Source organism: Anomaloglossus baeobatrachus, chromosome 4, assembly GCF_048569485.1.
Source record: "Anomaloglossus baeobatrachus isolate aAnoBae1 chromosome 4, aAnoBae1.hap1, whole genome shotgun sequence".
In the NCBI taxonomy this organism is placed as follows: domain Eukaryota; kingdom Metazoa; phylum Chordata; class Amphibia; order Anura; family Aromobatidae; genus Anomaloglossus; species Anomaloglossus baeobatrachus.
The window spans coordinates 651974305-651988783 of NC_134356.1; the positions used below are offsets into that span (position 1 = coordinate 651974305).

Genomic DNA, 14479 nt, shown 5'->3' on the forward strand with positions numbered 1-14479 from the left:
AGTGACCCCCGTCCTATGCCGCCAGCTGAGTGACCCCCCGTCCTATGCCGCCAGCTGAGTGACCCCCCCCCCGTCTATGCCGCCAGCTGAGTGACCCCCCGTCCTATGCCGCCAGCTGAGTGACCCCCCGTCTATGCCGCCAGCTGAGTGACCCCCCCCGTCTATGCCGCCAGCTGAGTGACCCCCCCGTCCTATGCCGCCAGCTGAGTGACCCCCCCCCGTCCTATGCCGCCAGCTGTAACCCCCCCCGTCCTATGCCGCCAGCTGAGTGCCCCCCCGTCCTATGCCGCCAGCTGAGTGCCCCCCTGTAACCCTACTGCCACTTTTTACCATTAGTGCCGGCATAGTTACCTCCCCCATTACCAGTTAGCTTTTCTAATTACAGCTTGTGCCTCTCCCATCCGACTCCTCCAAGGTCAACAAGTCCTTCTACACAATAGTCTTTCCCTAAACTTAGCTGAGACCAGCAGAACATCTCCCCTATAATGGGACCAACTGAGGGCAGCCCCACCGAACTCATCCCCTCCGATATCTACCCAGGTCGACGGGGTCGGTCTCTTTATTTTCCAGAAGTAACACCTCCTGTCATTGACCTTCTTTCTTCAAGGGTCTGCAAGAGGTGGAAGAGGCTGATTTTGGACAAGTCGTTATGGAGATATGTTGATCTGACGCCATACAAGGTCAGATAATCCCCCGATGTACTTTCTGTTTCCTTTCTTGTGTGTGTCTGTAAACTGGAAGCCAGACCAGCATGTGCCCTCACCTATAAGGGGTTAAAGGGAACCAATCATCAGGATTTCGTATACCGTATTTTTCGGACCATAAGACGCACTTTTTTTCCCCCCAAATGGTTGGGGGAAAGTTGGGGGTGCGTCTTATGGTCTGACTATAGGGCTGCGGCCAGGAATGAGGGTGCTGCGGTGGAGCGGGTCATCGAGGGCACGAGCAGGCTGTAGCAGCCTGCTGCGACCACGTGGGGCCCGCTCATTACATATGCACGCCCATCCTCCCCGCCCATCTCTCAGCGCAGAAGCCGGCACTGACGGGTGGGCGGGAGGACGAGCCGGGGATGGGCGCATAGTAAAGAGCCAGTCCGCATGATCACCTCTGGCAATTACAGCCTGGAGTGATCATGTGCGGCTGTATTCACTGGCCCCCCGCTCGTCATCATCAGCGCGGGGTGCAGTGAATCGGTGTACTCACCCGTCCCCGTGTGTGGAGCCGTCCCCCCTGCAGCACGCAATGTCTTCCTGGTCTGTGCCGGTCAGCTGATCTGTGCTGATCAGCTGATCGGCACAGACAGGAAGACATCGCGATTGAGGAAGATGATCGGTGCTGGAGGGAGTGAGGAAAATGTGAGTATAAACGTTTATTTTTTTTCTCTATGCTATAGGATACAGGCCATATATCAGGATGGTATATGAGCACGATGGGGGCATATAGCAGGATGGGAGTATATGAGCAGCGATGGAAGGGGGTATATGAACAGGATGGGAGGTATATGAAACAGGATGGGGGGTATATGAACAGGATGGGGGGTATATGAACAGGATGGGGGCTATATGAACAGGATGGGGGGTATATGAACAGGATGGGGTATATGAACAGGATGAGAGTATATGAGGCAGGATGGATGGGGAATATGAGCAGGATGGATGGGGTATATCAATAGGATAGGGGTATATGAGCAGGATAGGGGTATATGAGCAGGATAGGGGTATATGAGCAGGATAGGGGTATATGAGCAGGATAGGGGTATGTGAGCAGGATAGGGGTATATGAGCAGGATAGGGGTATATGAGCAGGATAGGGGTATTATGAGCAGGATGGGGGTATATGAGCAGGATGGGGGTATATGAGCAGGATGGGGGTATATGAGCAGGATGGGGGTATATGAGCAGGATAGGGGTATATGAGCAGGATGGGGGTTTATAGCAGGATCATATACAAGGCAGGAGGATCATTACCAGGATGGGATACCTTAGTAGAATTTGGAGACATTACCCCCATAGCAGTGTCAGCAGCAGATCCTCGCCCCATAACAGTGTGTCATGACCACATTTTTTTGCTTAGTTTTAATTTTTCTATTTTCCTCCTCTAAAACCAGGGTGCGTCTTATAGTCCGGTGCGTCTTATAGTCCGAAAAAAATACGGTATAACCTATAGCCAGTGCTATACTCGCACTATCTGGCTGAGTCTATACATACCTGTAGTGGTCACCTCGGATGTTCAGTCTTTCAAATCCAATAAAGTGAAGTTTATAAATTCAGCAGTTACATGAGTGGCAATTTGCAACGGAGCAGACAATCTCTGGGTGGGTATCTCATCTGGATTTTTCCTCTCCCCTCCGCCGCCTGTTCCTCCCGCTCTCTGTTCTCTATGCTAATTTTACTATTCACGAAGATGGTGTCGGAGTTAGCGCCTGCGTATATCGCTAGTCTCCGGCGCCATCTTTGTGAAGACCCTGTTATGCTAGTCTTGTGCTGAGAGGGCAGCGCATGCGTCCTCGCTTCTTTAGCTCTCGTTGTGACTGCGGAGTGGAGAACAGCTGATCGTGGTGATTAGCTGCAGAAGACGACATTGGGACCGCCCGGTTCTTGAATTTAAAAGCCTAAACATCGGAGCTGACCACTAATGGTATGTACATTAAGCAGCCAGATAGTGCCAGTATAGCACTGGCTTTAGCTTATATACGAATATCCTGGTGCTTGGTTCCCTTTAATGGCACAATACTTACATAATTCTTATAATGACACCTGGAGAACGGTTGCTTCTCATGTGATTGTATGTGGGGTCCTCAGCAGTCATGGCCCCTCATCTGTAACGGCCCGACAGCATGTGACCGGAGCTTGCCGCAGTGCCATTGTTACTGTATTGCACTGTACTGGAGTGCGCCGAATCCGGCGAAATGCCGGATGTGTGAAACCGGCCTAAGTGCGTTCACATGCTGAATATGCACATGACCGGGGCAGACAACCACCAATCTCAGTGGTGCTTATATGTACAACATATGGCCTAAGATGTCAGTGATTGTTTGCAGCGGTCACGTGCGCCATGTCAGGAGCAGTGGGAACCGCGAGAGCCGCGATGGTGCATATAGTTGTTTCTTTGCTTTTACCTTTAAAATCCTGTTGCCTTCTTTAACACCTTAACGACCACCGATTACATAGTTCATGGCGGTTATTTAGGATTATAAATGAGGATGAAAACCGTATAATACCGCGTACACCCTGCTAGCACCAATAAGGATGCCACTATGTGGGTAACAGAGGGAGTGGGATCCTTCTTTAGCCTCACCGGCGTGATCACGGGGTGCCATAGTTGCTATGGGCAATTGAGGCCAAGTAATGGCCTTGCGGTCTGCCAGCCATGATTGCTCGTTAGTCCCCTTCATTTGCACGGTCTATTATCTGTCAGTGTCAGACTGGCAGTGCATTAGGCCCGGCATACCAAAGTCCCGCAGCGTATTACACCAGAGATCAAAGGGGAAAATGTTCCAATCCCATATAGTGATTATGTAGGGAAAAAAATGTATTAAAGCTTGTAAAGTATAGCTGTAATCGTACTGCCTGCTCAGTGAACGGCATGAGAAAACCTCAGCTGGCGGTTAATCATTCATTCTGCCTCTGTATAAGGCTTGTGTCACATTTATCCTGCGCTCTGCGCTGAGCGCTTACATCTAAATCCCACAGGAAAACAGACTTAATGCGAAACCCCCGACAGCCATTCCTTGTAATGAGGCAGATGGAGTCACTTTGGATTTTGGCCTATAATTTAGCAGATGACCACGCTTTGGACCTTATCTAAAAGTCCCACCCACCTTCCCAAACATAACCTCCATCCAAATCCACATTCCCGAATGCCCCCCCGGGCTGAGCAGGGATCTGAGCTTAACTGCAGTTAGCCCCACATGTTTGGCATTGTGGTAGCAGGGAGGGCCCACTTAATTTACAGGATGCGGTTCTCCAGTAGTACACGCTGGGTAGAAGTCGTAATATTTTCAGCATCCACTGACTGCTTTTTTTTTTTTCTTCTTCTCCCTGGAAAACACTGATGGGTTAAATAGTTACTACACAAGTAGTTCCTTGATGGGTGTAATTTCCATAATAGGGTCCCAATTGGGGGGTTTCTGAAGTTCCGACACCTGAAGAGCTCTGCAATGGCGCTGCCACTATTTCAGGAATATCTCTGCTCCTTCCCTCCCGAGCCCCAGTTTCTGAACACACATGGGGTACTGCTACTTGCAATAAAAACTGCAGAATACATCCTTGTAAGAATGAAAAACTTGGGGCTTAAACAACATTAAGTGAAAGAAATGTAAGTTTTCATGTCGACATGTGTATAAAGTTTCTGTGAAGTGCCTGTAGGTTTATGCTCTCCCCACCCCTAGATGAAATTCTTCAGTGTTCTAGTTTCCAAAATGGGGTCACTTGTGGGGTTGTTTGCTTTTTTTTTTGACACCTGGTTGTGACACTTCAGAACTGATAAATGGGACTTGGGTTATGAGAGACAAAATTGGCCTTGTCACTAATAGATTAAAGCACATTTATTAAAGGAGGTTTCACCCCGAACCCAATATAAACTAATCATATAGTCATACAGCGTCCTCTCTAAAAATCATAACTTTTACTTTACAAATCTGCCTCTACATTGTGCTTTTTATTCCCATGGGTTTGATGCAGCTCCGTGCTTCACTTCACCCCCCTATATTCGGATGCACCCACTGCCCTCTTTGGTCACACAAAGGAGGTAAGGTAGGGCAGTAAGGCTATGTGCGCACACTGCGTTTTTTTGACGCTGCGTTTTTGTGCGTTTTTGGCTGCTAAAAACGCACCTGCGTCAAAAAAACGCGGCAAAAAACCCACGCGTTTTGCCGCGATTTGGTGCGTTTTTTGCTGCGTTTTGCTGCGTTTTTGCTCACTGCGTCCTTATGCGTTTTTTTATCAGTGAACAAAAAAAAGGTCTGATGTCATTTCCTTCTTCAATGTGTTCTTCATTCTCCACTAGTGTATGCAGAAGAGCAGACAGCTGCAGAACTACAAGGCTCAGCATACTCCATCCAATAGTGTATGCAGGAGAGCAGACAGCAGCTGCAGAACTACAAGGCTCAGCATCCTCCATCCAATAGTGTATGCAGGAGAGCAGACAGCAGCTGTCGAACTACAAGGCTCAGCATCCTCCTTCCAGGACTGTATGCAGGATTTCTTTGCCCCCCCAAACAAAAAAAGTGACGTGGGCTTCGCCATATTTTTGTATGCTAGCCGGGTACAGCAGGCAGGTACGGGCTGCCCCCAACCCCCAGCTGCCTATTTGTACCCGGCTGGGAACCAAAAATATAGGGAAGCCCTTTTTTTTTTTAAATTATTTCATGAATTTCATGAAATAATTTAAAAAAAATATGACGTGAGCTTCGCCCAATTTTTGAGTCCAGCCGGGTACAACTAGGCAGCTGGGGATTGGAATCCACAGTGCAGGGTGCCCATGCTTTCTGGGCACCCCCGCTGTGAATTGCAGTCCCGCAGCCACCCCAGAAAATGGCGCTTTCATAGAAGCGCCATCTTCTGGCGCTGTATCCAACTCTTCCAGCTGCCCTGATGCCGGGTGGCTCGCCGGGTAATAATGGGGTTAGGGCTAGCTGTATAGCTGGCCCTAAGCCCGAAATTCATGGTGTCACGCCAATATTAGACATGGCCACCATGAATTTCTAGTAAAGATAAAAAAAACACAACAGACAGAAAAATATTTTTATTAGAAATAAAACACAACACAATTAGTGACTCCATCTTTATTGAAATAAAGAACCCCCCCTCCGCAGTAATCCTGGGTCAGGGTCCCGCGCCGTCCAATCCGGATCCAATATCATCTGATCGGTTTGCTGGAAGGCAAAGTGATCAGATTATGTGTCAGGATCAAGTGCCTGAATCACATCACACATCAGCTGATTGTATAAAAGCCGATTATACAATCAGCTGATGCATCGGTGCAAAAAAAAATAAAAAAAATAATACTCACTTATGTGCTGATTACCGGCAGCTCCTGCAGCGATGGGGCGGGAGTCTGATCCCGGCCGATCGCTGCAGCAGCTGCCGGTAATCGGGGATGAAGTCTCCTGACGCATCCGCTGATTGGTGAAGCCGGCCGGGCGCCCGCGTCACCGCGATACTTACGATCACCTGATGCGTCAGGTGACTGCATCAGGTGATCCATCGCCAGGTCCTGCATCCTGCAGGCATACGTACCCGGGGAGACTGCACACTGCTGGAGCGGCGATACCGTGAGAGGAGATGGGAGCGGGCATAGCACCGGGAGTCTGGAGACAGGTGAGTATAACTTTTTTTTTTTTTTTCTAAGGTTAACTTTTGTTTTCGCAGCCGCTTCCACCTCCTGCCTGTACATGGCGCCGCACGGCAGCATACATGCACAGGACGGGAGGTGGACGCAGCGGTGACGGTACCGGGAGGATTCACGCTTCTGTATTTACTGACAGAAGGAATCCTCTTCCTGTACACGTCACTTTACTACCCACCTCCTGCGTTTATAGCTGCGTTTTTGGTCTTAGAAACGCACCAAAACGCACCAAAACGCAGCTATTTGCGTTTCTCATTGCGTCTTTCAACATCCCATTGCACTCAATGGATGAAAAGCGCAGTGAAAAACGCGGGAATAATTGACATGCTGCGTTTTTGTGGCACCACAAAAACGCAGCTGAAAAAAAACAGATGTGTGCGGACAGCAAAAATGAAAACTCATAGACTTTGCTGGGGAAGCAAAGTCCTGCAGTTTTGAGGCCAAAAACGCACCCGAAAAACGCGCAAAAACGCCGCGAAAAACGCACTGTACGCACATAGCCTAATAGTGTGATTTTATAAGGGCTAAGTCCATTACAAGACTGTACTTCATTCCAATTGTATTTTGGAGAGGACACTCTTTTCGAAGACTATTTGTCACTTCCAATAAATGGGTTTTTTTGGGGGGGGTTTTCTTAACCCAGTGTAATTGCTGCTGTTCTCCTGAATCTGGCAATGTTTTTCTTTTGTTCCTGCACCTCTCCGTTCCTGAGATATGTGCTCCCTCCTCCCTGTATGTAAATCTAGTCTTTTCAGCTAAGTAGGTGTAGTTATCAAGAAATCTCCCAAAAAGAAGAGTGGAGAACCACGCCCACTTGGCTCACAGACTAGATTAATACACAGAAACAGAAGTTCCAGGCGGCACATGATCCAAAGTGCACGTGTCCAAGGAAGGCATCCACAGTATAATTAATACAAAGGACCGGCACTCCAAATCTTCTGGAATATTTTTGTACTTTATTACATCATATCATACAGGCGTAAATTACGCGTTTCGGCTAATAGTGAGCCTTTTTCACATCGATAGATGTGAAAAAGCTCACTATTAGCCGAAACGCGTAGTTTACGCCTGTATGATGATGTAATAAAGTACAAAAATATTCCAGAAGATTTGGAGTGCCGGTCCTTTGTATTAATTAGATTAATATACAGGGACGAAAGGGGCTGTATCTCCGGAACGGAGAGGAGCAGAAACAAAAGAGACTAAACCGCAGTCAGGAGAACAGCAGTGTTTACTCCAGGTAAAACAAATTACATATTATTGGCAGGGGAGTCTGTCACCAGATCAATAGTGTTTAGGGTTTTTTTTCTTATTTTATTCCCACTGCTCCCTTTTAAGTTCTGGGTTTTTGTTTTTTGTTTTTTTTTTTTTTAATTCTTCCTAAATCCGCTATATAGTGTTTATCAAGGGGGTGAGACTTACAGGATTCTCTGGGCGTGTCTTTAGGCTGCTTTGGTATTATTACAGTATGAGACATGCCCTCTTGGTAAAGACCATATATATTATCACTAGTGATGAGCGGGCACTACCATGCTCAGGTGCTTATTACTCGTAACTAGTGATGAGCGAGCACTACCATGCTTGGGTGCTTATTACGCATAACTAGTGATGAGTGGGTACTACCATGCTCAGTACTCGTAACTAGTGATGAACGAGCACTACCATGCTCAGGTGATCAGTACTCGTAACTAGTGATGAGCGGGCATTACCATGCTCAGGTGATCAGTACTCGTAACTAGTGATGAGTGAGCACTACCATGCTCAGGTGATCAGTACTCGTAACTAGTGATGAGTGAGCACTACCATGCTCAGGTGATCAGTACTCGTAACTAGTGATGAGCGGGCATTACCATGCTCAGGTGATCAGTACTCGTAACTAGTGATGAGTGGGCACTACCATGCTCGGGAGCTCAGTACTCGTAACTAGTGATGAGCAGGCACTACCATGCTCGGGAGCTCAGTACTCGTAACTAGTGATGAGTGGGCACTACCATGCTCGGGAGCTCAGTACTCGTAACTAGTGATGAGCAGGCACTACCATGCTCAGGTGCTCAGTACTCGTAACTAGTGATGAGCGGGCACTACCATGCTCAGGTGCTCAGTACTCGTAACTAGTGATGAGTGAGCACTACCATGCTCGGGTGCTCAGTACTCGTAACTAGTGATGAGTGAGCACTACCATGCTCGGGAGCTCAGTACTCGTAACTAGTGATGAGTGGGCACTACCATGCTCGGGAGCTCAGTACTCGTAACTAGTGATGAGCAGGCACTACCATGCTCAGGTGCTCAGTACTCGTAACTAGTGATGAGCGGGCACTACCATGCTCGGGTGCTTGGTACTCGTAACTAGTGATGAGCGGGCACTACCATGCTCGGGTGCTCAGTACTCGTAACTAGTGATGAGCGAGCACTACCATGCTCAGGTGCTCAGTACTCGTAACTAGTGATGAGCGAGCACTACCATGCTCAGGTGCTCAGTACTCGTAACTAGTGATGAGCGGGCACTACCATGCTCGGGTGCTCAGTACTCGTAACTAGTGATGAGCGGGCACTACCATGCTTGGGTGCTTGTTACTTGTAACTAGTGATGAGTGGGTACTACCATGCTTGAGTGCTCGCTACTCATTAAGAGCAGTTGAATGCTTGGATGGGCGCGACTCGAGCACCCAAGTATAATGGAAGATTTCCCAGAAAAATGCTTGAGTTCCCTATTGACTTCCATTGTACTTGCTATCGAGTCATGCCTACCTAAGCATCCAAGTGCTAGTTACAGTATAGAGCACCCGAGCATGGTAGTGCTCACTCATCACTAAATAAATGGGCCTATATCTCTAGAATGGTACTGTATAGTTGAACAAGCTAATATCTTTGCAACGGAGAAGAGAATCTACGGAATAAAAACTGCTATCCTCCGCTCTGCAGCCGCTGTTCCAGGACCTGGCCAGTGTATCATGCTCAGACTGGGGAAAGGTCCTCTTTAAGTGCTGTTAAAACTTTCTGCCCTGTTCTGTGCTCCGTTCAGTGGCAAATCTGCCATGAGCTGTAGCCCCGAATCCTTTGAGCCGCCCGTCATGATCTGTAAAGAATTGTTGATACCTGCTGATGTCATGTCCCCTTAATTCAGTCAGTGTTTATGTAGGGAACTCTTTTTTTTTTAATCAACTTTTTATTTTTGAAAAAAGATTTTAAACAAGTTTTACAATAAATCAGAAACAAATAGACATGTAAAGGAAACATTTCCTAGGTATGCCGTTAGATACATTATGCAATAGACAGATGTAATGTCAGGTAGAAAAAAAAGGGGAGGATTCCCCCAGCACACTTCGGCCTTGGAAAGGGGAGAGAAATCAACACCACTTATTCGGGCTTCAAATCTGGAACGTATTTCCAAAATCATCCCACAGAGACCATATCTTTATAAATCTATCCATTGTATTGTGGAGCTGGGCCGTCAACCTCTCCATATTTCTCACATCTTTTATCCTAGCATAAAGATCCGAGATTGACGGCGGTGCTACCCTCTTCCAGAATAATGATATTAGACATTTGGCAGCGGTGAGAATATGCAGGAGAAGCTTTAATTCAGATTTGCTTAAAGACGAAGGGAGAGCGTTTAGTAAATATACCACCGGATCCCTACTCAGATTCTACCTACTAGTCTACCCATCAGGGACTCCACCTCCTCCCAGAAACCACCGATAGCTGGGCATGTCCAGAATATATGATATAAAGAGGCTCCCCCATGTCTACATCTCCAACATTCATCTGGATAGGAGCGGTTGAACTTATGCAGAAGCTCTGGAGTGTGATACCATGTCATAAGGACTTTGACTTGGTTCTCCTTATAGAGAGTGCTGACTGAGGACCGAAATGTCCTGGTCCATATCACCGACCAGAGTGCTTCTGGAATAGATCGACCGATCCAGCCCTCCCATCTCTTCATATATGTGTGCTTCACTATCTCTAAAGAGTTCCCTCTTGACAATATGTTGTAAATGGCTGAAATCAAGCCCTTAGTTGAAGTGCGCCCCGAGCAGAGGGCCTCAAAAGTTGAGGGACGACATGACGCCATCTGCCCTCTGATGGTCGAGAAGAAATGCGCTATCTGTTGGTATGAGAAATGGAGGTAGAGAGGTAATCTGTACTGGTGTCGTAGGTCTGAGAATGTCTTTAATTTTAAGGTGACTGGGTTGACAATGTCACGGAAACAGTACAAGCCCGCCTTTGCCCATTGCCCCACCACCCCCGGGCTCATGCCCTCTGTCAAGTGTGGAGTGAACAGGAAGGGAGTCAGTAGAGAAGACTGTGTTGCCAGTTGGAACTTTATCCTGCACTGCCGCCACAGCTCCCTTATAAATGCCATTGGGCCTAAAAGATCTCTCGAATGAGTTTCACTAGGGCGGCCCCAGATTAGAGAGCTTGGGTGGAAAGGTGCCATCCAGAGCTTCTCAATCTCCGTCCATTTATTATATGCTGGCAGGGTTGTCCAAGAGGCCAGAGTACGTAAATAAGAGGCATAATAATAGAGTATAAAGGTCCAGTCACACTAAGCAACTTACCAGCGATCCCAACAACGATAGGGATCGCTGGTAAGTTGCTAGGAGGTTGCTGGTGAGATGTCACACTGCGACGCTCCAGCGATCCCACCAGCAACCTGACCTGGCAGGGATCGCTGGAGCGTGGCTACACAAGTTGCTGGTGAGCTGTAACCAGCAACCAGTGACCAGCCCCCAGCGCTGCGTGGAAGATGCTGCTTGGTAACTAAGGTAAATATCGGGTAACCAACCCGATATTTACCTTGGTTACCACCGCACGGAGCTACACGTGCAGAGAGCAGGGAGCAGCGCACACTGAGCGCTGGCTCCCTGCTCTCCTAGTTACAGCACACATCGGGTTAATTAACACGATGTGTGCTGCAGCTAAATGTGCACAGAGCAGGGAGCAGCGCACAATGCTTAGCGCTGGCTCCTTGCTCTCCTAGTTACAGCACACATCGGGTTAATTAACCCGATGTGTGCTGCAGCTAAATGTGCACAGAGCAGGGAGCAGCGCACAATGCTTAGCGCTGGCTCCTTGCTCTCCTAGTTACAACACACATCGGGTTAATTAACCCGATGTGTCCTGCAGCTACATGTGCACAGAGCAGGAGCCGGCACTGACAGTGAGAGCGGAGGAGGCTGGTAACAAAGGTAAATATCGGGTAACCAAGGACAGGGCTTCTTGGTTACCCGATGTTTACATTGGTTACCAGCCTCCGCAGAAGCCGCCTCCTGCTGCCTGCACATTTAGTTGTTGCTGTCTCGCTGTCACACACAGCGATCTGTGCTTCACAGCAGGACAGCAACAACTAAAAAATGGCCCAGGACATTCAGCAACAACCAACGACCTCACAGCAGGGGCCAGGTTGTTGCTGGATGTCACACACAGCAACATCGCTACGTCACAAAAGTTGTTCGTTAGCAGCGATGTTGCTAGCGATGTTGCTTAGTGTGACGGGGCCTTAAGATTCGGGCACGACAGACCCCCTCTTGAATGTGGTGCGCACAGGACTGAGTCTGGGATGCGATGCCTCCCCGAGTGCCAGATGAATTGCATAAGCATTGACTGGACTCTTTTCAACACCCCCATAGGGACTCGTACCGGAAGTGTCTCGAACAGGTACAGAAATTTCGGGATTATTGACATTTTAATTGTGGCTATTTTGCCTAGAAAAGAGATCTGCAGGGATGACCATTTCTTTAGGCTATTTTCAACGTCTCGAATCAAGGGTGGGAAGTTTGCCTGATATATTGTTTTGTAGCTGGGGGTTATTTTAACCCCTAAGTATCGCAGGGAGTCCGAGCGCCAGGAATACTTAAAGTTTTGCTTAAGGGACCGCACTTTAACTTCCGGGATGTTAATGGGTAATGCCTCCGTTTTATCTGAGTTAAGTTTATATCCCGAGAACCTAGCATACTGGGCTAAGACTGCATGCAGGTTTGGCAGTGAGACAACAGGGTTAGTCAGGGACAACAAAACATCGTCCGCAAATAAAGCCACCTTAAAGGATTTTTCCCGAACTTTGACCCCCATAATATCTGGGTTAAGCCGAATTTGAGCTGCCAGCGGTTCAATGCTAAGAACATATAAAAGAGGGGACAGTGGGCATCCCTGCCTCGTTCCATTTCTGATGGGGAGGGACTCTGAGTGAGCGTGAGGGAGGCGAATTGTCGCTGCCGGATAAGAGTATAAGCCTCTTAATGCCGAGACAAATGGCCCCGACAGTCCGAAATGGCCCAACACAGAAAACATGAAGGACCAGCCCAGCCTGTCAAAGGCCTTCTCCGCGTCCAAGCTTAGGAGCAACGCCTCCCCTCCCTCCCTGTTCACCACCTCCACCAAGTCCAGAATCCTACGTGTGTTATCTCCCGCCTGACGGTAGCGAACGAACCCAACTTGGTCTTTATGGACCAAGTACGGGAGCCAATTATTTAGACGTTCAGCTAAAAGTTTAGTAAATATCTTGAGGTCCGAATTTAAGAGGCTAATCGGGCGGTAGCTCGCACATTCCAGCGGGTCCTTACCGGCCTTGGGAATAATAGTTATATAGGAATGTAGGAATGTATTTGGAATGTCTACTCCCTCCATGAACAGATTGAAGAGGTGTGTTAGGTGTGGAGACAGCTCCTCTACAAAAGTCTTGTAGTATAGGTAAGTGAACCCATGCGGAACCGGGGCTTTATGACCTGGCAGGTCTTTGATCACTTGTTGTATCTCATCTGGGGATATTTTCCGATTGAGTTCTTCCACCGCCTCTTGGGACAACTTTGGGAGGTGACAGGTGGCTAAGTAATCATTCACTATTTTTGCTCTGTCTGGTTGGGACATTGGAAATGGCGAGGGGATAGAGTATAATGATGTGTAATAAGCTTGAAACAATTGGGCCATTTTTGTGGGGTCATATTGAGGGATACCCGAAGTGTCTTTTATCGCGCAAGGGGCAGTAGTCATCGTTTGGTCTCTAAGCTTTCTGGCTAGCAATGTGTGCGGTTTGTTCCCATATTCGTAATATTTCTGGCGAGCGTACCGGAGAAGTTTTTCTACGTGACCCTGCGTAATCTCTTTTAATTTAGATCTCAAGTCTATCACTTTCTTCAGGCGAATCCTAGAGGGACGGGTACAGAGCTGTTCCTCTGCTGCACGTAAATCCTTTTCATATTGGCGATAGAGCTGTTGAGAATCCTTTTTAATCCTAGAGGAGAGGGCTATGCACTCCCCCCTAATAACTGCCTTGTGGGCTTCCCATATCAGCGGGAAGGATGGAGATGACTGAGAGTTTTCCGTAAAATAATTCTGTATGACCCGTCGGAGGGATTCTCGAGAGGAAATGTTAGTTAATAAAGATTCATACTTCCTGTTCCTGTCCTGGCTGAGGTGGAAGCTTAGAGGAGAATCTCCTGCCACCCCTCACAGAAACCGACTAAAAACAGACCCCCCGGACGAGCCACCAAACAGAGAGCAGCACAGGAGGTTACCTAAAGCAGACAGCTATGGAAAGGTACCTCCTGAGAAGTGCTGGGAGCGGTGAATCAGCCTGGAGAAGCTTTGATATGGACAGAGGAGAAGATAAGATAATGGCGCCGAGCCTGATGGGGGAGGAGCCTGAACGCATGGTGAGAGACACAGAAAAGCAAACACAGAGCTGGAAGGGGAGAGATAAGGGAGATATGAGCGAGGAGACAGGAGATAAGGAAGATATGAGCGAGGAGTCACAGGAGGACACAGCAGGAGAGAGGTGGATGCAGGGGACTGATGACGGTGGATCGCAATGGGAGGATGAAGGAGATATGGAGGCAGAGGGGAGAGAGGATGCAGACAAAGCAGGGCAGCTCAAAGACACAGCAGTGTTGGAGTATGAAACTGACAAACAGCACAGGGAGATTAATCCCACTCAGACTCACAGGAAGTCAAATGCAAGAATTCATAGTACCCCTTCCAAAGGAAACAAAAAGCAGCCTACTACACCAACATCACAAGCCTGCAAGCTATTGGGGGATGGAGGTGGTGGCCCAGTCCAGACAAAGAGAACTAAGAAAACAGCACCACCTGCAGGCCAAGACAAGTACACACAAAAGCTTAATGTGGACTATAA

General features: G+C 48.1%; 1 protein-coding gene across 1 annotated transcript in view; it reads left to right on the top strand.

Annotated features, from left to right (window-relative positions):
- FBXL12 (F-box and leucine rich repeat protein 12) overlaps positions 1-14479 on the top strand; it is a 41601-nt gene that overhangs the window by 8339 nt on the left and 18783 nt on the right. The window contains 1 exon segment of the mRNA XM_075346480.1: positions 608-680. Within this exon segment, the coding sequence (XP_075202595.1) occupies positions 608-680 (73 nt within the window).